The 25341-nt window shown below is 40.2% G+C and overlaps 1 protein-coding gene across 8 annotated transcripts in view; it reads right to left on the bottom strand.

The window, feature by feature from the left end:
- The window catches only part of FBXO38 (F-box protein 38), a 46355-nt gene that overhangs the window by 12389 nt on the left and 8625 nt on the right, over nt 1-25341 (bottom strand). For 3 of the 8 annotated variants that reach the window (XM_024576750.3, XM_045184973.2, XM_045184974.3), the window contains 13 exons: nt 23724-23857; nt 20483-20646; nt 20113-20278; nt 18378-18515; nt 17044-17181; nt 15300-15393; nt 14150-14280; nt 10317-10487; nt 8617-8759; nt 7557-7767; nt 3847-3966; nt 2318-2497; nt 157-891 (listed from right to left, as the gene is read on the bottom strand). In XM_024576750.3, the coding sequence (XP_024432518.2) occupies nt 157-891; nt 2318-2497; nt 3847-3966; nt 7557-7767; nt 8617-8759; nt 10317-10487; nt 14150-14280; nt 15300-15393; nt 17044-17181; nt 18378-18515; nt 20113-20278; nt 20483-20646; nt 23724-23857 (2525 nt within the window). The remainder of the gene's footprint in view (nt 1-156; nt 892-2317; nt 2498-3846; nt 3967-7556; nt 7768-8616; nt 8760-10316; nt 10488-14149; nt 14281-15299; nt 15394-17043; nt 17182-18377; nt 18516-20112; nt 20279-20482; nt 20647-23723; nt 23858-25341) is intronic. The other 5 variants (XM_071221805.1, XM_045184976.3, XM_071221806.1 and 2 more) reach the window with 3 other exon arrangements.

The raw sequence follows: 25341 nt of genomic DNA, 5'->3' as shown, positions 1-25341 counted from the left end.
CATCACTGCTGAAAATTAGCCCAAAACCTATAGGATCACAGAACCCCAACACAGAACTCAGTCTGCCCAGCTGGCCTTACGTAGGAACTCACGGAATGCGCTAACGCCTCCTCAAGTCCTACCCTGCAGGCGCCAGTCCTGGCGGCATTGTCATACCTGACTCAGATACCAGAGGTACATGGGACAGTCTGCTCCTGGCCCTTGTTAGGGGCCTCCGCGGGTAGTCTTCATTAGACTGCAAGTCACAGCTCTCAGGCTGGGAGCTCCCCCTCCTGTCCTCACCTGTAGCCCCCGAGCCACTCCCATTAGTCCTCTCATCATGTGCTGGGCCTGAAGACCCCCCTTGTGGCAGAGTCCTAAAGGAAAAGGCGGATCTCGTACCATCCGGGCCATTCACAACACAGGCTCGGCTGGTTGAAGGACGTTCCTCATCAGAACACCTGCTAGTTCTCCTTTGGGATTCCTGAGGCCTGTGACAGCAGCATCTGGGGCAGACAGAACTCTCTGCATCTCCCTCCTCCACGGCCTCAGAGTCCTCTGACCCAGCGGGGGAGCAGACACACTGCCTGGACACATCCACTTCTGTAGGGCTAGGCTCGGAAGAGCCGCCGCTGTCCACCGTCCTTACACAGCCAGGGCTTTGAGAGGCAGCGCTGAGCGAGCTGGCGTTTCCCACTGTGCTGGCGGTGGCGCTGCTGCAGCTGGGGTAAACATCCTTGTTTTTTTTCTTTTCAGGAATATCCCTAGCTGCTTTCATATCGGCTTTGATCTGCTCACTGGTGACCTGACAGCCTTTCTCACAGCTGCTTTCCTCGAGGGGAAACTGCTTCGACTGGCCCATCTGATGGGAGTTGTACCTCTTTCGAAGTGGAGTCTTGCCTTTTCCACTTACTGCTTACAGAAAAAGAAGAATGGCCCGAGGAAAAGAAAAGATTTCAGTATAAATTCTGGACAATAGGTCAGAGTAAATTTGGACAGGGAACAATGTACACTAATTTTCCTAAAGTTTAATAGTGACAACATCACTCAACTGCTCAAAAGTCCTCTACGGCTCCCTAGTGCCCACGTGGTTTATACACTCCTCAGCTCAGCCTTCAAGGCTCACCATGACCTCATTCCACACTTACATTCCACTTTCCTCCCCTCTGGATACTTTCTTTACCCCAGCACAAACTGAATATTCCCCTGCTTTGCTACATGGGGGGTTTTGTTCTCACCAATTCTTCAGCCTTGGATCTCTGTTCAGTTTCTTCTGCATCCCACCCCCAAACCGCTGTAGTACATTCCCTGTAACATTATTATACATGTGTTGGACCTGATGTTTCAACCAGACTAGAGGTTCCCCAGAGAGTCCATGACTTACACATCCCTCCCTGCATCCTTCCCGGCGCCTAACACAGTACCTGGGGCACAGTAAGGCTCAATGAATATATGAGAAATGCTTAAACTACTCAGGTTTTGTCAGGCTGACAGAAGATCCCTAGTTTCTAAATTCAGAAACTGAACTTCTGAGGAAACATAAGGTTAATCCGCTGGTCATATTACTTCCCCTAACTTTCAGTTTCCATTAAAGCTCCTTTCAACCACAGTGTAAAGATATCTGAATTGAGTGATCAGTCAAGGGTCAGTAAATTTTCCAAGTCTAAAGAACTGAGCTCTCCATACACAGAAGGGTATGTATATTACCAGTCCGGTGTCTAATGTATACCGAACATTCCAACATATTAAGGAGTAGGGTGCCCAAGGAAAAATGAGTGGAGAATTTTTAAAAGCCTCATCCTTTGCTGAAAGTGGTAAGTATATGGTTCTGAGAAACAGAAGGGTAGGAAAGACAAGGAAGAAGTCTGAACCTAAAGGTTAAGAGAATTATAGTTTTTTGGTGAGGCAAATGGCAGAAGGCCCCTGGCCAGATTTAAAGGGAGGCAGAGGATTATAAGAAAATACGTTAGGACTCCCTCAAGCACCGAACTAGCCATCAACATTCACTGAGCACAGCTGCACATATTATGAACTGGGCAATGTCTGTTTTCAGTGCTCTGGCTGGCTGGGTGACTAATCCCTCGAGCTAATCCCTGAGCCCCTGATGCCACCCCTTCTAAAGCCTCCACCTGGGAGTCACAATCCTCACGCCTTCTCTTCCCTGAGCCCTGATTCCACAATCCTGTTGTTGTGCTACACTCAGGTTCCCCCCTCTCTGGCTGCTGCCCTTCCTGCCTCCCATCACCGCTGTGGCAGGGACACCTCATATAAACAAAGGCCTCGTGGGTCAGTTCTCAGGACTCCCACTACCAGGTCCGAGGACAAGATAATCTCTCACCTGAGAACTCCCTGGACTGCACTGGCTCTCCGGTTTTCTCTTCGCGCTCAGAGTAATGCCGAGTACCGTTCTTGGGAATCCAGACTTCCTGGAGTTCTAGACTGTCTTCCTCATCATCACTCTCTGAATCATGAACAGTAATTGGGGTTGGTTTCACTACACGCTGAAGACCACTGGGTCCTAAAACAAAAAGCACAGACCTAACAGTTACTTTTCGTCCAAGAAATGCTCTCACTCAAAACACTGTTTTCAGGAACCCGGGCTCACAGAGGTGCCTTGGCTCTACATAGCCTCCCTTAGCACTCATGTTAATGGACTATACACTTGGATGAGATACTGTTAAAGCACTTTGACTCTAAAACATTATGTAAACTTTAGATATGATTAATATGCCAACCAACATTACACATTTCTAAAGGCAAATAAAAATAGGCTACATGGCATCCCCCTTCAAGACCTTCACTATTTCAAAGTCTCAAGTTGTGTTAATATAATCAAAATAACAGGCATGACAATCATTTAAAAAATGGGCTGTTTTTCCAATTTTGCGAACGTGCAAAAGAAGGCAAAGGAAACGCAGGTGAACCTCGGACACCCATGGGACTGGCGAGCACTCTGCGTCTGTTAACTGAGGACAGGTCCATCTCAGTGGATGAGCAGACACATTCCTGAAAGGCTACACGCATGCCACAGTTTGGTTATTTGAGTGTCTATATTTATGTACAAAATGTTTTATCTGCTTGGCAGTACACACTGTAAACCTTTAGCTTGTCCGAGCCAACTCTCTCTGGACAATGACTGATATTTGCTCCATCAATAAAAGGTAGACTCCAAGGAACCCCGCCTATCTTTTTCCTATCACACTGTACAATGCCTAGCAAAGAGCAAGCACGCAGCATTTGTTGAGTAAGTGACTGCATCTGCAAGACACTTGAAACAGGGGTAAAGCTATTTTCTACTCAAAGACAAGGCAGCCTTCCAACAGACCAGGAGTGAGATAAATTGAAGTCTAATCTCACTTCTGTCCCTCGCTCACTGGCTAAGTGGGCTTGAGCAAAACATCCAAACTTTTGAAAGGATGTTAGTTTCCCCACCCATAACACAAAGGTCTGTATTAGGTAATCTTTAAGGGCCTCTGACTCCATGGCCAGCCATAAGTCACCAAATGGCAAAAGGAGATTCGGTCTTGGTCTATTTACTAAACCAGGACAACTTCCTCACCAAAATAAAGGGAGAGGACAAGCAAAGTATTTAATCAGGTCGTTCATTTTCCCATCAACAATTTGAATGCTTTCTTTCTCTGCACACACATGCGCGCGTGTGCATGCCAATAGTTGTTATCACAGTCACAAAACATCAAAAACAAACTTTAATAAGACATATATCCATGCAGCAAAGGGAACGTCAACATAACACAGCCCTCAATAAGAAGTAGCATACAGCATATCGTTAACCGCTCTTAGTGCTTTACATTAGTAGAGCCAGGCCCTAGTTTTCGGAACCATGAAAGTGGCAAGTCACACCATTACCTGCTTGCTCCTCGTCAGCATCCACGGGAATAACTGCCTGACTGTGAGCTGGAGTCTCATGTCCACTCTCAGCCACCACCTCTCCATCTTCTTGTACCATGTCTTCCATCTCATTCAATGCTTAAACAAAATAAACAGTCAAAGTCAAACCAGCAGAGGTCTAAAAACACCACAATGGCAGCCAAAACTGGGGCACCCCTGAGAAATTAACAGCCTTGTGATTATAAAACCAACTATGGAAAAATAGCATATAATTGTGCTTCATTCTATCAACATTAATAAGATGTGAGCAATTACTCCACAGGGGAGGAAATCACAGATGGGAAAGGAGCATGCAGTGGAGAAAGCCCACCCTGGAAGCTGGAAGCGGGACAGAGGCACACGGCTGAGAGGAAGCACCGTGTTCATTCTCGACGATGTTACCAGGGATGGCTGTAAGAGTCAACTATGCGTCTCCCTCTAAGCTGTTCACTTAAGGTAGTAAGAACCACCTCCTGGAAGACCTTAGGGTCATCTTATCAGCAATTAGTCTCATAGCACCTGCTGGCTAATCCAGGATGTGCTGGGCAGGCAAGCTCAAAGTGTTTCTTCTCCTACTCTCTAGAGGCTACAGCATCATTTTTGGCCAATGTGTGGCAAGGATTACTAACAAATACACAAAGCATATTTTTAACATTTTAATATTACTCAAATGTTTTATTTGCATCAAAGTCTTCACTACAGTTATTAGCGCCTATCAAAAAATAGAAATGTGTCATTTTATTTACATTTTCCAGGGGGTAAGCACAGTGAGCAATTTCAGACCCTAAGTTCCAATCCATTTACTAAGTAGATACTAAAGCTTCAGTTGGTTTATTGGGGTTAAAATAAAATGGTCACTTTTCCAAGAGGACCATATATAAAAGAACTCCTGGCTTTGCCAGCTTCTTAGAAGATTACATCCAAAGCCGTTAAGGCAGGATTCAAGGAGCGCCATCCAGCGCCCCAGCGCCCTGAGCCCGTGTGCCTGACCTCAGGTGTGTCAGGACAATGCCGACACCAGGCTGCACATTCACCACTCAGCCACCCCCCCAAGGGCAGCGCACATCCACCCGAGGTGCCATTAAATACTCAGCACCCAGGGGTGCGCAGTAACTACTGCCAAGAAGCCAGCCATCCAGCCCTGTGAGTGAGAAAAAAAAACAGCAAAAGAGAAAGATCCTGTTCCTGAAAGAATCTCCTTCAGGAGGCAAGCCAAGTTAATGCAAGTGGATGGAGTTAAATACACAGGGTAATAAAGAGCGGGCAGCTTTGCTTCATTCCAGGGCTGGCCCAAAACTAAGTAGAGGCCCTCGTGTGAAAGTTTTAACATTATACATTAAGGAAAGTCAGCACGGCAATACAAATTTTTAACTAAGTTTAAAATAGTGTTAAATTTGCACCTGGAGTGGAAGCATCAATGTTAGTCATTTTAACTAACACTGACTCTCGTTCATCCTTTTTATTTTGAATCCCGGTACCACTTTTGTTTCTTATTTCATTTTATTTTGTTTCTCTTATTTGAATTCTTTCCACTCATGGTTTTGACCAGAAGTCACAAAGCCTTTCTCCAGCTTATTTTTTTATTTAAAAGAATCAATGCAATTGATATGTATGTAGTAATACATACAAATGAATATGCTGTTCACCTGGAGAGACCCATGGAACCTAACATTTTATACCAATCTTCGTATCTCCACAAATGCTGCCATCATCTTCGGTATTCTTAGACCTCCTTTTGTTGAAGCTGTTTAATTTTTCAATCTTGGCTTTTATGTAGCTCATCGCTTTGCTTCTCGGCCTTTCACAGCATGTGAAGCTGTGAAAGTATTTAACGACACTATACCTTCAGTATTTGTTTAAATGCAGGTCTCTAATCAGCTAAAAGCTTCAGTTCCCATGTTAGCAGACTGGTGCTCCATTATTCTCTCCTAAACCAAACACAGTGTTCTCGCACATGGCTGATCCCTGCTGCACCAGTAAGTGGTTTCACAATGAAGGGCAATCTCCAGGATGTACCAAGAAGCCTATGGCCAAGTAACTCTCCAGTGGAATCTATAATCTGTCCATTTCATCAGCTCCAACCACACAACCACAACTGGGTTCATATGGCTTGGGCAGTTTTGTACTACATCTGCTGTCACAGTGTCCTATGGATGGTCTGTGTTCTCCGAAGTGCATTTCCTTGGAGCCATGGACCAGGACGATGGCACTCAGGAACAACAAGGCAAAAGAGGTAATACCTGACCTGACCTCACTCTCCCTCTTTAACCCCTACAACCTTCTGTGTATTTGGGGGGGGGGATGTCAGGGAGAGATTTAGCTGTAGGTTTGAGTGCCTAAGAGTACTCATGTGGAAATAAAAAGCATGAAGCTAGGTATTACTGTAGTATTTCAGTAAGTAGGAAGATGAAGGCTGGCAAAAAAGGTTTAGAATTCTTAGCACATAGTTGGTATGAAAGCCATGAGACGGAATGAGCTCATATAGAAAAAGCAGTGAGATCAAGAACAAATGTGAAATAGAGGAAGTGGTGCAACCAAAGGCCACTGAGCAGGTATGTCCAATGAGCTGGCAAGAAAACCAGGAAAATGGTTTCAGAGATGCAAAGTTTCGAAACTATCTTAGGAAGGTAGAAGTGGTCATCAATGACAAATGCTGCTGAGATGTCAAAGATGAAATTGGAGAAACAACCACTAACTTTTGTAAGAGTCACTCCAACAAAGTTAGAGAGTCACTCTAGCTTTTGCTGACTTTGTTGAGAACCAAAACGGACAGTTCCGTAGAGAACATGAAAGGTGAAAAAGTGAAGACAGTCCTCACAGATGATTCCTAGACAAGGGCCTGCATCCCTGAGGGCGACCTTATAGGAGATCATGCTCCACACACAGTACACTTTATTATAAAAGCAGTTCCAGACCACCGGGTTTCCAGTTCTCATTAATTACTGTGCCCACAAGAATGGGTGAAGGAGCAAGAGACAGATGGCCAGAAGAGATTCCTTCTCTAGTTCTAACAGGTCTAGCAGAAGTGGAAAATCTGGTGAGGAAATGATGTTGCTCTCTCCACACTCATCAACAGAGGGGCCGATGAAATGACCTAACACATGGGTTGGTACACAGTAGGTGCTCAGTCAGTATTAAAGAGCTGGATGGATAGTTACATAAGTGAAATCCCATAGGCCTTTATTAGTTTATGTAATTAATTTGCGGATGGTTGTGAAGGACTTAATGATGAAAAGTAAGTGAAAGATGCCTAACACAATGTCTACCACTTCATTGGTATTCTTTTCTTCAGCTCTGGGGACTTCCAAAGATGGTCTCCATATTCAAACCCAATAATCCTATCTATTGGTCAGGGAGATACTAAGAGATGTTCTTTTGCCCAAATCCTCAAAGTAAAATCTCAGTGAAGGCAGGCCTCTGAGGCTCATTGTACCCTAATTCTGACAGGTGCTATGAGTCCTTCCCGTTCTGTACACCCTTACAGATTCTGTGGCAAGAGGCACTGCCTGGACGAGTCTGAAACAAGCAAAAGGGAAATTTCATCCACCCCTTCGTTTACCTTATCAGCTTGGACCCCAATGTGTCAAGTGACAAAACTAAGTTGGGGGGTGGGGACAAAACAGAGTCAGAGAAGTATGATCCAAGGTAAAAATCATTTCTATCTGGAGCTCACAAAAGATCTGGGTTACCGTCGGCTGCAAACTGCTGCTCTCCTGGTTGCAGATCTTGCCGGAAGTCATTCTCCTCATCCGAGTCGTCTGGATGATGGTGATTGTTGTCGTGGATGTTGGCGTTATTCTGAGCATTGTTATCGTTGTCGTTGTTGGAGTTCTGGTTGCTGACGAGGGCCGAGGACACCCCAATTCCCGTGCCTGCGCTCAGACCTACTCGAGCACAGCCCTAGGGCAAGACAAAACCACGTGCTTAAACCCTTTACCCCATCTCTACATGAGACTATTTATATAGCGCTTTACTTATGTAGTGCTTTTACATATGCACAGAGGACTTCATTTAAGGCTCGCAGCACTTCAAGCAAAGAGAATTTGTTATTATGCTTGATTTACAGATGAGATGAACGTGGGAAGAGAGCTGCCCAACGGCACGGGACCAGGTAAGTGGTACAGCTGGGCCCTGAACCCCAGTATCCTGACCCCAAATCCCGAGCTTTCCCAACTCTATTGCACTGCTTCAACAGTGAGGATGCAACCACTAAGGACTGACAACACAGAACACAGTGAGTTGAAGCATTAAGTGAGAGTATAAGTTTTATTTGTTAAGCAGTTTTAAAATAACACTTTGTTTAACTAGGCAATCTCAAATTTCCCAGGATATACATCTAAGTAAATAGACAGCAGCAAAGTAAACCACTTCCAAATAAATTCCTAATCCTTATTTATATTTTGGGTTCCCAATTAGATTTAGTCTTCCAATTACTTAGTCCAAGTAATAATTTGTCTTAACTCAAATTTCCACCTTCACTCTCTTACCTTACCTTCAGTTTACAGACTGATGGAGACAGTTTTCCTACTTAATTTTTTCTTTCCCTTCTCTAGAGACCCCTTAACACTCATTTATAAGGAAAAGAGGCCATGTAAGCATTATTATAGCCTTTATGCCTTCACTGCACTGGCAGTAGAGTCCCATTATAACATTGTGAAGGCATATTATTAAAAAGAAAATATCACTTGTTTTGTTTTCTTCCTTGGGTACCAAAATAAATAAACAAAAGCTCTCTCAAATGTGATTTACTTTGGGAGGTTCCCGAAACATCTGGTCCAGTGAAATAAACTCCAGGCTGGGCAACAACTCAATAAACTGGCCGAAGGAGTCCAGCTTCAAAGCATGACACCTCACTAAGTTGATATCAACCAATCGAGTCCATCTTGAGTGGTCTGTTGACAAAATGCCGGAGAGAATTTAAGTAATACTTTTTCCATTACTAGTGAATTTTGCTATAGGTCACAAGGACTTTCAAATCCTGTAACTTTTCTCATGATCTCTAAAACTGGATGACTGTAAACTATGATGTTACTTAATTTCATTGTGAGAGCTAGATAGCTTGTAACCAATCCGCCTTGATTTAAATGTGATTCACTCAACAAACTATGTACTTATTCAACAGTAGAACACTAGTTAAAGAAATATGGGTGCATTCATTTAATAGAACATTATGTAGCTATTAAAAGAATGGAGAACTAAATATGCTTGCTGATATGGAAAGCTCTAAAAATATTCTTACTATAAAAGAAAAGCTACAGAATAGTGTATAGACGTAGCAGGATCCTTTTGTTCATACAAATCATTTTAAATGCTATACATGTATGGGCTGCAATATGCACAAAAGAATCTGTCCAGAAGAAAATACAAGAAACCGTTGATGGGGGTTACCTTTGAGGAGGCTTTTCATTTTGTACCCTTCTGTACTATTTGATATTATCAAGTGCATGTATTACTTTTAGTTATTTTAAGTGTTAACAGGAGTTCTGAGTGATGGGACTATAGACCATTTTTTGTTTTCTTCTTTATACTCTTCTGTATCGAAGAAAACAAACAAATCAAAAACCCAGTAAATGTTATTTTTTTAAGTGATCTATATGTCCTCTACAGCCTAAAGTTTGTATTTCCCAGTAACTTCTTGGTACAGCTGGGCCAGGGATAAGTTTCAGTTCTGGGGGGTGAGATATGGCCATTCTAATAAGGGATCGATCTCAGTAGAGGCCCAGAGCCCATAAACAGGCCTGGAGATGACTCTGTGAGCAGGCACAATAACCTAAGAAGGTGACTCACACAGCAGAGGAGGCTGTTCTGTAGGTGCCAGGGAGGGGGCGTGGTGTGATTAAAGAGGCTATCACAATGAAAATTCTCTAGTTCTGAATTTCTTTAAGGTTTGTGAATTTAGGTATTTAAGGAGGACCTTTAAAGAAACAAATAGTACTACTTCTCTTAGGGAGAAAAATGGACTCCTTCAATAATGAAAAATACCACTGGGGGTATCTGAAACAGCCTAGAATTTTAAGGTGAAAAATTTCAGTACAAGTTAATGTTTAGTATGTTATGTAATTTATATATTTTTATACACACACACCCATTTTGTCCTTGTCCTTTCAGATAATGTGTCATTTGAAAGGTAATTCAGAGAAAACAACTGTAATATCCCAACCAACAATTTCTAACCTTCATTGTATGCGCCTGGCCCACAGAAGTATATAGAAAGGTCAGGGCATTTGAATCCATAACCTGGACTGTGCAAATTTCTAGGCAGAAATGTCAGGAGTTCAAAGAAGCACTGAATAGACTTCCAAGTAGGTTATCAAAGGTTCTCAGAACTTGTATGAACAATCATGTAAATATCTACATTTTATATTAGGAATTTTGCTTATAGCATAGACAGGAAACAGAGATACATGTTATCTCAATATAAAATACAGCCATATTTAAGACTACAGTACCTGAGATCCAATTGTATGGATTATGCAGATGGGGGCAATTGTAAATTGCCAAATATTTGATACAGGAAAAAACTTCATTGACTGCCTTCATCCCTATATCGGTGATAATGCCAGGATTTTCTACCACATCAGCCAAACCATACTTCACCAGATCCGCATTAGCCATTCTGCCTAGAAAGAGAAATAATTTTTTTTTTAATTAAAAAAAAAGAAGGTTAAGTGTCATGGGGCATTTCCAATTCTTTATCGTAACATCCAGTCTGATCACTCTCTGAGACCATTCTGTGTCACCTGTTCATCATCAGATCTAGGTTTGGGTACATTTTCTGGTTAGGTATACCGTATGAATACTAACATTTATTTTGCAAAGTGAGAATTTATATTAAAAGTTAAGGAGCAGCCAATAGGAAAAAATTACTTCCAAATGTTTAGAAGAAGCAAAAAGAAAGCCAAATTAAAGCAAAACTGAGGGATATACTATATTAGTACATGCTTATGGTGAAGTTGTAGTTTTACCTTTTAAAAGGGAAATAATACCTTAAAAGGTAGCTCTCTCACAGTGTAGGGACCATGTGTTTGGCACTGGGTGTGGCTGCGTATAGAGAAGTGTAAACTTGGAGAATTCAGATTCATTTTTAGAGTTCATTGTGTTGGTTAGCAAATCTGCATCCTTCCCCAGAAAATGGGCTCTAACTCAGGCACACCCGCTTTCCCTGCCACTGGGCTGTGCTGCTGTACTGTCTGGTCACAGACGGGGGGATGTGAATAAGCAGAAGAGGTCCCTCCATTCTAGTGCATGCCATTGTTAATCACACCTCATTCCTCGTTTTCTATCATCGCTTCTCCCATCTACATGCCCTTTACTGGGCAGGATGGTCCACCTGACTATGAATAATTTGAAGAAAAAAAGGAGCTATATCTAATTCACATTTACATCTTCCATGTCCAGCATAGGACTAGGGATACAGAATTCAAGCATCTCTCAGTCCTTGTAATCAACTGATGCAAGCACAGAGAAACCCAGTTGCTCTGGTGAAGCCACCCTGCATGTTACAGGGATTTATACCTTTAGTTCAGAACACATTTAAAACAATCAATCCACTCCAAACTCTTCCAATTCCACTTTCCATAGAGTTCACGGTCTCTCTCCTGTAGTCCCCCTTTTGGGTATTTACTGGTGTTTTTTGCAAATTTCACCTTAACCCATCTTTCACAATTTAGCTGAGCAATTTTTTTGACCTCCTGCTAAGAAGTTTTTTCTTGCCCTTTGGACTCGAAACTTACCTTCTCCCTCTGGTCAGGTGCTCTTGGACTGATCCCGTTCTTTGAGAGCTACCTGCATAAAGGCTGCAGCCTAACGAGAAATTCACGTCCTTCACTCCGTGCTTTGAGACGACCACCGTGTTCCTGCTCTTGGGGTCTCCTTATTGTCACACTCCCTCAAAACTCTGAGGACATCACCAAGAACTCATTTTTGTTTCTTTTTAATTCAGCCCATAGGTATGATAAATGTTACCATTACTAGAGATTGTAATAATAAAAGTCCATGTTTTCTCATTTGTTAGTTTTACCTTTATTTAACAAATGAGAAAACATGGACTAAAGAAGTAACTTGCCGAGGTCCCATGATTAATAATAGGCAGGCCTCAAAGCCATCTCTCTCTCTCTCTCCAAAGCTTCAGCCCTAAAGACTAGTCTGCACTGCTTCTTGTTTCCAGTGAGTGTTATCACCTTTACATGCAGCTCTGCGATCACAAGGCTAGGTGAACAAAGAACCCCTCTCTCAGTATTCGTAATACGTTTAAGTACTAAGTGATCCTTAGGTCACTTTTCTCATATTCCTAATACAGAGCACCTGCTTTTCGGATATCCATTTCCCCATTTAAGCACTATCACTTCCACCATAAATGTGTAAGGGACAAAGGTGACACTTCATTTATATTTTGCCAGACCCTCTGTAACAAAAAAAGTGATTCAAGTTTTACCAGGGACCACTGCTACTTCCTGGAGAGATGCTTCAAAATCTAAATTACTGAGAAGGATGACATTAAGTGAAAGAGTGTAGCCTGGGACCTCTCAAGTTTCTTAGAGGCACCCGGATCCTATTCTGATACAGAGAATCCTGGACTATGCCTGGAGAAGCAGAGGAGAGCACTAATGTGAGAAAAAGTGGATGAACTGCAACAAATGTGAAGAAAAGAACAGCTTATAGAACGGTCAAAGCTAAGAGACTATTAAGTATGAAAAAGACTGCAATGAGTTATTTGGGAAGTATAAGACAACAGTAGTCAAGGGTAACACGTTTTTCTCTGAAAATGTGTGATGAGGAGAAAGAAGCACAATAGGGAAATATCTGGTTATAATGGTGACCCTCAAAGACAATCTTTCCCTGGACCTAAATGTGGCCACCTTAAATACACAAAACTTGTAATTTTAAGCTTTTGAGAAGAACAAAATACAAGATTACAGAAAGAAGAGCAATTACCAAGCTAGTAATTCTAAGTTACAACATAGAGAATAAGATAAAAAGATAAATAAAAAGATAGAGAATGTGAGCAACTTCATCAAAACCAAAAAAAGCTTGATGCCAAACACAGCAGGTGCTGCACCGCTTTTCCTTACAGCGCCGACAAGATGCCGCAGGGACTGCATTCTTTTCGTGTTGGTGAGTCTATGGCGAGACTGGTTTCACCACGCAAAGTCGTTTCGCTCAAGTCCCAAGAACTTATTAAGGACTTTATGGATGGACTTGCTATACACTGATTTTATATGTGTATTTTATATTTTATATGTGTATATGTGTATTTTATAATTACTATAATAGTTTAGCATTTTAAAGCAATGTTGGTGAAAAGCTGATCTTTTTCAAAGCTATATAGATTAAAAGTGACTCCTTTGTTAAACTGGCTGATTTGATCTTTTTAAATCCTTCACCTGTATGAATGAAAACTACAACAAAAAAAAGTAAAAAAAAAAAAAAAAGAAAGAAAACTCCTACTATGACAATGTTAGAAATGAAAAAGGACAACAGTTGTACTGTTGGACCTGGACTGTCCCGACCAGAAGAATAAGCCTTTTCTGGTCTTTACAGCACAAATTAGATCCGAAGGGAAAAGAAAAACACCTGGAATGATAGTGACAGGTGAAGAAAAGACTTCTTGTAAACTACACGGGGAAGAAACTAATTCTTGTAAAAATAAAAACATGCTGGTGTTCTTGCATGTATGACTAACATCACGTTTGAATAACGAACTGATATGCATTCAAACCCAAAGGGTGAGGTCCCCACTGTAAATACATTCCAGAAAATGCCTTCCAACAGCAGTCATCATTAAATGAATACTGACCATTAAGTGCTCACACTATCTGGGAAATCCAGAAGCCCTAGTGGGCTTACTGTGGAAATGAAGAGCATGGGCAGGGAAGGGGACCTCATCTGAGAGGGCCATCAAAAGCTTCAAGAAGTGTGGTAGGTCAAATTCAACAAATGGAACCAAAGATGACGTTCTGTGAAAAAAATGAAGCAGAATGGGAAAGAAACGTGGGCAGCAGAGTGGAGACAATATCAAATGTAGGTAAAGGTTTTTAGGGGGATGGCATTCTGATAATCACTGTATTTTATATAACATGCTAAAGACAGAGGCAATATTGAAAAAAATAGTCACTGACACTTCAAGTTTAAATTAATAATTTCTTTTTCAAGAAGTGAGAGCACCTAAGATTTTATGTTGTCTTATATTCAGGATAATACGGAACATCCCAGTTCAGGTTTCCCCTTGTCAGGAAAGTTTCCTACAGCAATTCTAGGGAATAAGAAAAGAAGTAAGTCTTACTCTGCAGCAAAAACTCATCTACATATCCCAGATGAAGGGTTTCAAACTGAGGGAACTCCAACTCTGCCATCTTTAGGGCAGAAAAGACGCCGTCTTTGGTGAGGGAAGGCTGGATCCGAACTTCATGTAACCTATGAACAAAGAGATACATATCGCAGTAAAATAAAAGCAACCAGAATCAAAGGTTCTTCCTAATGTAAGGCTCTGAAAGAAGTTTACCTTACTGAAGTGTCAAATGCAAACAACTTTTCTCCCCTCCATTAAAAAATATCAGAGATGTTTCCTTTAAAGGGACATTCTGCAAAGTGTGGGCACATCTTAGGTGGTGCACTGAAGTTCTATTAAATAACAATGAATCACACCGTAAGAATCGTATATCCTTTCCAGTGCTTTCTTAAACCTGATCAAGTCTAGGTAAGAATCTGGGGCTGGCATTTTTCTCACATCTTTCCTATGCTAGCTGTTAAGTCCCATTTGAACAAAGAGTACAGTTCTACAGTAGGTAACAATAACTACTTACTCAAACTTAGAAACAGTTTTGTTCTATTTATATTCTTAATATTCTACTGATGAAACAACTGTTTTTGCATGAACTGAAAAACAGTTAATTCAATTTAAATAAAACAATAAAGTAAAAGTAGAGGTAGACTTCTGAATAACATAGGAAATAGTAAAGGTGGCATAAAATGATATGAAAATGTGTTAAAAATCTAAAGGTGTTATAAGGTCAGGACCTGAAAAAGCTGGTTTTAAACAATGTTTCTCAACAGCAAATAATAACTCCAACTAACTAAACTGATTCAGAGATCATCGCAGCTGAGACAATGCTTCCTGAGGGGGCCACAGGCGCCAGCGTCCGTGCTGACTTGTGCTGCAGTCTCAGGCACTTCCACGTGGCTGGCTGCTTTTCTCTGACGAGACCACTGCCTTTCAGAGCTTGCAGGGTCTAAAGAGGAGCTGAACTGGTCACCCGTAATAGCTTAAAACTACCACTAAGTGACAACCCTGCTGCTATTTAAACAACTCCTGCGTACTTTAAATCTCAACGAGTCACGATCAAACTTCACACACACATATTCCCCCAAATTTTTGTTAAACAGGAAAAAACATATATTCTAAGACAAAAGATACAGGTGAAGAAGAAACATACCTACGAGCAGCAGTGATGATGAGGTAACCAAGGTCTACTTCAAGAGCATTTTTGCAAGCCCCCAAAACAATGGTGTGCAAATTTCTAAAACCACCTAAAGGAGAAAAGGAACAAAAGACATTCCATTTGACCACAGCACTTTTATTAAAGCGTTTATTCACACTTTAGAAAATTATCTGTTTAAAAGTAAATCTAAGTTTATTTTTCCATTCAAATTAGTACCTCAAGATCAATTGGGACTACTAGTCATCTCCTAAAATGAAAACAGATATCGTCATTCTGAAAAGACATTCTGATGGTGTGTGAAAATTAGTTCAAATTATTTAATTATTATGTAAGAATTTCCAGAAAGCCAGAGCTCACAAGGGAATTGTAAACAAGGGATCCTGACACTTTCTGACCAAAGTATGAACCTCCAATGTATTTATAAGGAGTAAGATCAGAACGATTTTAACTTCAACTGGTTTTGTTTCATGTTTTTGAAACTAGTGCAAAATACAGAGGATAGAAAGTATACAAATTATCAATGTATATAGCTCATAAATTTTCACAAAAGACTGATTTGTTCTGAACTTTTACAAATAAGATCACACCATATGTACACTTTACTGTCTAGCTTCTTTTACTGAACATTTTGTTTATGAAATTCATCCACATTGCTGCCTAGAGCTAGTGTGCTCATTCTCCTTGTTGCACAGTACGCCACTGCAAGACTGTGTTCCATTTTAATTTCCACGCTATTGCTGGTAGACATTTGGGTTGTTTCCATTCTGGGGTATTTAGGAACAATGCTACTATAAACAGTCTTCAACACTCCCTGGTAAACATATGCATGTGTGCATTTCTGTTGGGTTTCAAGTATTATCATTATTACTGTTAATAATAATGTCTTTTACCAATGGTACTTGATTTTTCATTTATACTTTGAATAGCCAAAGTTAAGATTTTTAGTTCTCAACTATTAATTATCCAACTAGCCAAATGTCTTGGTATTTTTATTTCAATGAGATGATTAACATGGAGAACATTCTATTTAAAATATAATTAAGGGACCTAGAGAATAAAATGTTGTTTTCTTTTAAAAGCCAACATCTAATGGACAGATCTATATCCAAGTGATAAACACAAAAATGTTATTAATATCTGATTTCTTCTGTAGGCCTAAGGTATCCAAGTCAAAAAACATCTCTTAATACCAAAGTACATTAGACATTTTGTTAACACTTCTCAGAAACATTCCAAATATAACAGATGTGTTATTAACTAAGTAAAAAGTATTAACCAGCCAGAAAACATGCCTTACGACTATTTATTTTAAGAAGGTTTAACACTGCTAAATGAAAATGAATGCCAGCTTGTGCTCATGGTTACTTATTGTCCCTGAAATACACCAGACAGAACGTGCCATTACTAACAAGCATTTCCTTCTGAAAAGACTCAAAAGAGAAGTAAATAAAAGCTGACTGATTTTTAAAAATCTATTTTTAAAATATTTAGTAACTAGCCCTGGCTGGTGTGGTTCAGTGGATTGAGTGCTGGCCTGCTAATCAAAGGATCACTGGTTTGATTCCCAGTCAGGGCACAGGCCTGGGTTGCGGGCCAGGTACCTAGTAGGGGGTGCATGAGAGGCAACCACACATTGATGTCCCTATTTTTCTCCCTCCCTTCTCTTTTCTAAAAATAAATAAAATCCTTTAAAATTTTTAAAAATAAAATAAAATATTTAATAACTAAAGAAAATTACCTGATCTCCAACTGTCTTCCACTACATGCTGGATAAGACCTCCAAGGAAAGGAACTCGAACCATTTCTAAATGTTCCAAGTTTCGGGCAGAGGCCAAGCCTGTTACTAAAGGGACGTATTTCAAGGAATTTGTGGGGCCTGGGGAAAGGGAAAACAAAATTCAATCACATGATATAAACTGCCTTAAAGACATATTTTCAAATCAGCAGCTGAAATAACTTAAATTCTTTTTTGGAAAATGACAGCCAAGTAGTCAGCTCTCTCCCGTTTAACTTGTTAGAATGAAAGCGTTGCCCTGCTCACCGGGCAATGCATATTTAGCATAAGGGTTTGTCAGTAATACGGGAGAGGTATTTAGTATTTTTTTAAAAATAAATTCCCTGAAGTCTTAATAGTTCTGAGCTCAAATTAATGAAGGGAGAAAAAGCTAGGTTGAAATTTGATCCTTCATTCAAGTAACATAGCTCAATCATTTAAACGCTCTCTATGTAACCAATGTTGTATTCAGTGTACGGAAGTTCACAACAGACAGTCCTACCAAAGAACTTGTGACTTACATGGAGACAAAACTAATGTGAAAAATTACAAAAATATAAAAGGGCAGAACATACCAAGTATAAAAACAAGATCTTCTACATCATATAAAAAAGAAAGAAGAGAGGAAGGGAATTGGAAAGAAGCAGAACTTGAAGGACGTGTACACAGGGAGGAAGGAAGCGTGTGACTCGGGACAAGACAATACAGAGAGTATAAGGAAAGACACTCCGGTGAAAGGTGTTTGGTTGTGGACAGTGCGTAGGCAAACCCGACTACAAAAGAAGGTGTAGCTTGGAAAGAAGGCAGAAACTAAGCTATCAAGAAGGTCCCTGGTTACTGTGAACTTTAAAGCAGAATAGTTCGCAGCAGCTGACACTCTCAGGAAATGGAGACCCTGGAGGTTTCTGACTAGGAAACTAGCATCACAAAAGCAGTGTTTTATGCTTTCAAGTAAATAGTTAGATCAGACAACTTTTTACACACAGAATGTTTAGGGGACCAGAGACAAAGAAAGCGGACAGAAATCTATTAAAACAATCCTACATAAAGCAAAAGTGCCAAAGTGCCTAGAAATATGTAGAGACATGGTGACGCCCTTTCTCCTCATGGGTCGTACACAAATCTTGCATCTACCATCTTTAAAACAAAAAGTATATTTATCTTCATGAGGGGAATAAGTTATAAAACACGTAGTAGTGGCAAAATATAATTTCCTTTATGAATGTAGCTGTGGAGTTTGCTTTAGGGTATTTTTAGAATAGCACATGCATAATTGCACCATAACGAAGACCCATTACCTGCACAGTTCCTCATGACGAAAGTTCGTAAACTGATGCAAAGGAAGTCTTTGAATGGTTGTGGCTTAGTGAGTCTTACCCACTTCATATAAAGGTGCCTTAGCATTGGAATACAAGGAATTTCTGGAACATTCACCCCTAAAACATATTCCAAAAAAGAACAAGCAAGAAAATCACCAGGAAACTCTGTATTCTGTGTCTAAATGCAAGAGTCTGTTTTTCAATTTGATAATGTATCCTTCAGGGGTATTTTTATCAGAACAAATTACCTAATTAAAGTCTATCAAGTTTGACTTGCTTAAAACACTCTTGTAAAGAACAAACCATAAACAGACTAGTGCTTTGTTATTCCTTCAGAAAAAGCATATGGGAAGATAGGATTTAAAAAGTATTTCTGCCCTGGTTGGTGTGGCTCAGTGGACTGAGCACCAGTCTACACACCAAAGGGTTGCTGGTTCGATTCCCAGTTAGGGCATGCCTGGGTTGTGGGCCAGGTCCCTAGTAGGGGGTGCACAAGAGGCAACCACACACTGATGTTTCTCTCCCTTTCTCCCACCCTTTCCCTTTGTCTAAAAATAAATAAATAAAATCTTTAAAAAAAAGTATTTCTACATTTTATACACAAAGTCTTTCTCATAACTCTACACCCCTTCCCGGATATATCTGCCCTACGGATGTAAGATGAGAACAGGTACTAAACGCAAAATTAGGAAGACACAGAACCAATACGCACAGTTACTATCTGACTACCAATGCCCACTATCAAGTCTGTGAGAAAACTAAATTTCTCAGCACAAAGGCAGGCTAGCTGGCTTTAAATATGATTTCTGGGTGACATCCAGAGACAGAGATTAAAGCTCTTTCTAGAAATACCTGAATCTTAAGGGTTTGTAAATGTGAGGTAGGAGCCAGTCACCATGATGCTGAGAAAGTGAGCTGCCTGTCTTCTTCCCTCTTTCTCGACTGGGGTAGAACATTAGAGAATATTTAGACAGAGAAGGCACACTGTGCCCACTGCAAATAAGGTGGCTTTGAAAAGGACCATCTCCTCCCCATTTCTCAGGGAAACAGAGAAGTGGTAGAGTTTGGCTCTGGTTGAAGAACAGAGGAGAATCTTCTGCTTGGAGAAGATACAAGTAATCAAGAGCTATAATAAGGATTCTTATTTAAAAAATCATTACTAAAAAATCCTTATAGTGAGGGTATTTTTTATTACGCAATGTTCTAGGGCTGAGCTGTATTATAAAGTAGCCACTAGCTATATGTGGCTAGTGGATAAATTAACATAAAATAAAATCTTCAGTGCCTCTGTTTCGCCAGCCACAGGGGGCACCGTATGGTAGAGTACAAAGAGAGGACGTTGCTGCCATCACGGAAAGTTATACCGGAGGGCTCTGTTCCAGAGGGCAGAGCCAGGACCAAGGGGTGGATATCAGGAAACCATGGCAGGATCTGGCTCATTGAAAAAACAAACAAACAAATAAAAAACCCACAATAACTTTCAAAACTACTCCAATTGTCTTCAAAAAGGGAATAGATTGTTGTAAAGCAGTATTTCTCCCATGCTCCACCTTGGGCTCTTTAATGCGAAATTTTTATACAAGTCTCACAGGCATATCTTTTGCGATCACCAATCAACAAAGCCATTTCTAAAATTATCTTTATTTCCTTTCAATGAATATTCAGTTATGTGGCATTTCAAGGAGCCACAAGTGACCTGACAAATAGTACTCACCAACTAAATGTAAAGTTTGAATTTTTGCTCCTATAGGAATTTTCAGTTTATTTTCAGGAGGAATTGGAAATGCTCCATTACGATTCCGAAATTTCCCCAAAATATGAACATGCGGCATATATGTCCAAATGGATTCTACCAACTCCAAATGAGAAGTCTCCACACCCTAGAAAATGATGCCAAAGCAAGAATAAGAAAGGCTTTAATTTAGCATCAAAGTTTCTACTTCTGTACCATAAAATGTTAAGCATGCAATGGAACTTAAAAGTGTGCTATGGGTGAAATTTGCCTGTGAGTGAACATGTGTTATCATTCTTTTGATTCATTTCATCAATGAGTTGATGTCAAGTATTCAGCTAGATGCACTCACCACTAAGTTTGGGCATGCCTGCAAAGCTTCCAGAACACCTGGAATGCTAAAAGCTTCATGGCCCCGTACCCTTCGCCTCTCAAGGTATCTAGGATGAAGGCCATATAGTTGTTCCACATCTGGCATCTTCTTCAATAGTGTCAGAAAACTGGAATCTGTGAAGCCTGAGAAGTTCAAAGATAATTAGTGCCAAGTTCATTTTTCTGTTTGTCAACATTTACTAGTCACTTTTGTCCTCCCCAACAGGTACTCTCTGGTTCATAAAACCTCAAGGGCTCTGCAGAGCAGGCAACTGAAAAAATGAGTAAGATGTGATCTTCATCTTCAGAAAGCTCAGTTCTAACCTCGATCTGTCCCAACCCAGATTCTCTTAGTCTGACCATTTCCTAGTAACTGTTCTGTCCTGTGTTTAACTATTGTTTCCCAGATGTTCTGAACCAGAGATTTTCAAAATTTTCATCTCATGGCACATGTAAACTAATTACTAAAATTCTGCAGCACACCAAAAAATATATTTTTTGCCAATCTGACAAAAAAATAGGTATAATTCTTGATTTACATAAAAATTAATAATAATAGTAATGACCTATACTGTTTGGCTCCATAATGACTTTTAAAAAATCATTTGTATATGCCTATACTTGCATATAAGGATTTCTGGTACAAAGAATTAACAGATGCAGCCTTATTATGTGACGTGACCAGTAAGATGCAACTCTATTATATGACCTATGTTTATGGTTCAAGACAGGGCATTCACACCTGACAGCTATTGTTGCGTTGGCTGATGCCTTTTTTTTTTTTTATTTGACCATCTAAAAGAAAAGAGGTCAGTGTCCCTGACTAAATAGTCAGGTATTGTTCGTTTAAAAATTTGGGGGGGCGCACGGGTTGCAAACTGCTGTTTTAGGCAATTCATTCTTTTGGAAAAGACAGATGGATGCAAGTTAGTGCCTAAGAAAACATAAGTGACCCACGCTGTGAGGATGCTGCACTGACAGACAGCCATTTATGTGGGAGGCCGGTCATGCTGCCTAGTGGGGATCAGTCACCTGGGGACAGAAGGAGGCAGTTTACTCCCACAGCAGAAGTGCTGGTGAGGTAAGGTGGGAGAAGAGTCTCATAGAGATGACACTTTATTATCTGGGTGTTTTGTTTTTTAACATAGGCTGTCAGAAAGCCAACTGTGTGCTCACTAATAACAAATAAAAATATTAGCTCTCAATAATAAAATGAAGCCCCAAATCACTAAGTCTTACACACTCAAATTTTCAAAACGTGTTCCATTTGTACAGGGCTAATCCAGATGATATGTTAACTTTAGAATCATAAAACTAAAGAGTAAGAAGGGACCTCAGAAATGACTTGGTCTCTCTAATTATAACAATTCGTATTATTATCCTGTATTGTATGTAAACTTTACTGACTGAGCCATTCAATGGATTAACAATTTTACATGTGTTCTCATCTATTATCACAACCCAATGAACTAGGTCATCACCCCATTTACAAATGTAAAAAAAAAGAAAAAGAAAAAGAGCTTGAAAGAGTTTAAAACCTACCAAGTGGCAGAGCCCAAATTCGGAACTAAATCTGACCACTGCCAATGTCCATTCTCTTCCATTATACACTACATATTGCCTTGCACTGAATGTGGGTAGTCTCACCTTCTTTACAGAGATGGTATGAGAACCCAAAGAGATCACACATGAAAAGCACAGTGTACTATCAATACATAAAAATCTTAGCATGATTATATAAAGAATCAGGGTTTAAACTCCAGAGAATAGGCCAGGATGGCATCAGTAAGTAGTCAGTACGAGTTTATTCTAGGCTACAGACTGTTTGCTTTGACTCTCTTTTTATATTCACTGCAGGGTTGGGAAGCCTTGGGCTCACAGGCATTTATCATAGTCTGAAAGAAGCCAGCAATGTGCATACGAATTCTTCTAAAACTGTATCCACTGGGAGCTCTCCTCTGCTGCTTCTTTACACCATGCGCTGATCCCATCTCCATAACTCCTGCTGGCCTAACCCCCATTAAAGCCAATCTAATGTAAGGAATACCAGTCATTTTCACACTGCCCTATTTTTTTCTTTTCTGCAGTAAATGATCACTCTCCAGAATAAGATGAATCCTTTTCTCTTAGGATGGTTTCTTTCAAGTATTCAAAGACAACCGTGGTTTGCCTTCTCCCAAGCTAAGTTCTAGCCTCAGTTCTGTACTTCACATAAGGGTATATACTGTTAACCAACTATGGCCAACTGACAAGAGTTACCAGTTAGCGGAAGACGCTCTTGAAAGGATATAGTACCCCAAGCTGTGCAACATTCCAGTATTCCAGAGGTAGTCTGTCCTGTTCCACACATAGGACAATGCAGGACAATTATCTCTTCAGCCCTCTGCATTCAGGAAGGCTCCCTGTGCCCAGTCCCATCACATTTTCAAAATATCAGGATCTGGATATTTTGAAAGATGGTTAAAGAAGACATTTAAAATTGCCAAACAACAGTAACCAAATGGCATTAACTAATGGACTGATGTTAACTGAAAAAAAGACTGATTGGCCCTTAACTTTGATTCTTTCCTTTCAGCTATGTTCTGTTTAACTCACGTCATCAACTTTCTTTCCTCACGGTCTCTTTATCTGAGGTCCGTTTGTTGTGGAAAGGCTACTAACTGTGAGTTCTTTACCTGCAAGATCAATGCCTTATTTGAAAATATCCAAGACTTAGTACAGGCCTTCTAAAAGTGCTTAAGAAACTCAAGTTCCAGAAGTGGCCTACTAGAGCAGCTTTAGAAAAACTGGTCTAGTTTATCTGATATTTTAGAGTATCTGTTTAACCAGAGGATGCCGTCAAGGGGTACAGGAAAACTGTGAAAACCTGCATCGTAAAACAAAGGGCACTTTGTCTAATATGGTCGACATATATGTAATTAACAAAAGTCTCAATAATGTTCTCTAACCACATATTTGTGGAACAGGCTGATACAGTTCCTGAAGGGAATAGGAAATGAAAACAACAGATGACTAAAACAATAATACATCAGGCAACATGTATTTTTATCAAACTTACCCAACCTAAATAATTCACATAAAATCCTGCCTCCTTACCTACAAGGTGATTCCAATTGCCTAGCTCAAGACAACAAGTAACATTTGATGACAAGTAACCTTTGATGGAAACATTATTGATAGTTTCCAGTAGAAAACTAAATGTACATGTTAAATCCACTTACCGCTTGGCATGTATTCCCACCACCGCCCTGCACAGAGATCCACAACCCTCACAACTCTCAGATACAGGGTCACTGCTTCCTTTAGCTTCCGGGAAAGACATTCCATACACATGATATCCTGCAGAGGGAGGTACCTTTGTGAGAGAAAGAAACTCAAATTTATCAAGTGGCTAAGTGCTTCCTCTCCCTGATGGGTTATTTTTTCCTTCTTCCATTCTCCTACTCCTCCGATGAAATAAGACCTTAGGGATAGTCACGGGGTTTTAAGATTAAAATGCATTTATGGTTTTGTACTAAAAAATAGCTAAGTCAGCAAATACTCAAATAGCTAAATAAAGTATTGAGCTACCTCCACAGGGCATTTGATAGAAACTGCCTTTCCCCTTTTAAGTTTTTAAGGACAAAGAAAATTTCAAAAAAAAAAAGAAAAAAAAAGGGAAGAAAGAGATATCAGTGCATTTCAAAGCAAGATGATAAGGGAATGCAAGGACGGCGAGAGTTCTGATCAATGCGAGTGTGGCCAATTTTACTGCATAGCTTTCACAGAATCCATCCTCTGTAGTGGCTAAAAGACTCCTCTCTGCTCCCTCAACACCCCCCCCCCCCCGCAGCAGCTCTACTATTTTCTTCATCAACAGGTATGTACACTAGGTTTGTAGCAGATCATTTTTCCCTAGATCTTTTACCTTTTAGATCAAATACTCTGATAAAAAGTATTGCAAAAGCGTTAAGTGAGAACACTTCATCTGAACAGCAATTTCTTCTTTCTAACCTCCCATTATTTTTCCTTCCTGAAACTTTTCAATTAACCTCTACTTTTGTTCTGTTTCCAGTAATACCAATATATATATTTTGAAAGATCAGAATATCTCATTCTCTTTCTCAACACCCCTCCATGCACAAGAAAATTAATTAAAAAACAAAAAACGTAAGAGCTGCCCTTTACTGAGCTAGTATCCTGTCACAGACGGAAGTCACTGTTTCACAACTTTACAAGGCAGGTGGTTCAGTGTCTGCCACACAGCCCTCCCCCACCCTTCCCTTCTCTGCTGGACAGTGTACCCTGCCCCTCTGGCTATCAGCTGACTTTAGCCAAGGCAGGCCCAGGCAAAGGCTTTCTGCTGTTTCTAGTCGGCCCCCTAGTTGAATTCTTCAACATCCCTCATTGACTCCCTTAACCCTACCCACACCGCTCTGAACAGTTCCTTCATTAAATTATCTTCAAATTCCAGCTGAGTTTATCTTGTGTCCTGCTAGAACCCTCACTGATAAAGTAGGTGCTTTGATTTTTCTATGTTGGAAGTGGTGAAACAGGCTCAGAAAAGCTGACCTGCAAAAAGTGACAGCTAGGGAAGAGAAGGAAAGAGAAGAGATGTCTACACTGTTAGGTCTGAGTCTACTTCCTAAAAATTAAGCTCATTCTAAAAGAAAGTCCAAGTATGCCTGCGGAGTATTTCTCTACTCTGTTTTTTCCTACCTCTGGCTCCTCTCTCTCCCCCTTTAAAACTATTTAAATAAAGAAATCAAATCAAATCAATTTCTCTATTTAAAAAAAGTATTACTGCTAAGTTAATTTACAGTTTCCATAACGTAGATATAAGTAGGATAATTTTTAGAA

This window comes from Desmodus rotundus, chromosome 6, assembly GCF_022682495.2.
Source record: "Desmodus rotundus isolate HL8 chromosome 6, HLdesRot8A.1, whole genome shotgun sequence".
Classification (NCBI taxonomy): Eukaryota; Metazoa; Chordata; class Mammalia; order Chiroptera; family Phyllostomidae; genus Desmodus; species Desmodus rotundus.
Note: the sequence above shows the minus strand (reverse complement) of the source record. Positions and strands in the feature narration are given on the sequence as shown.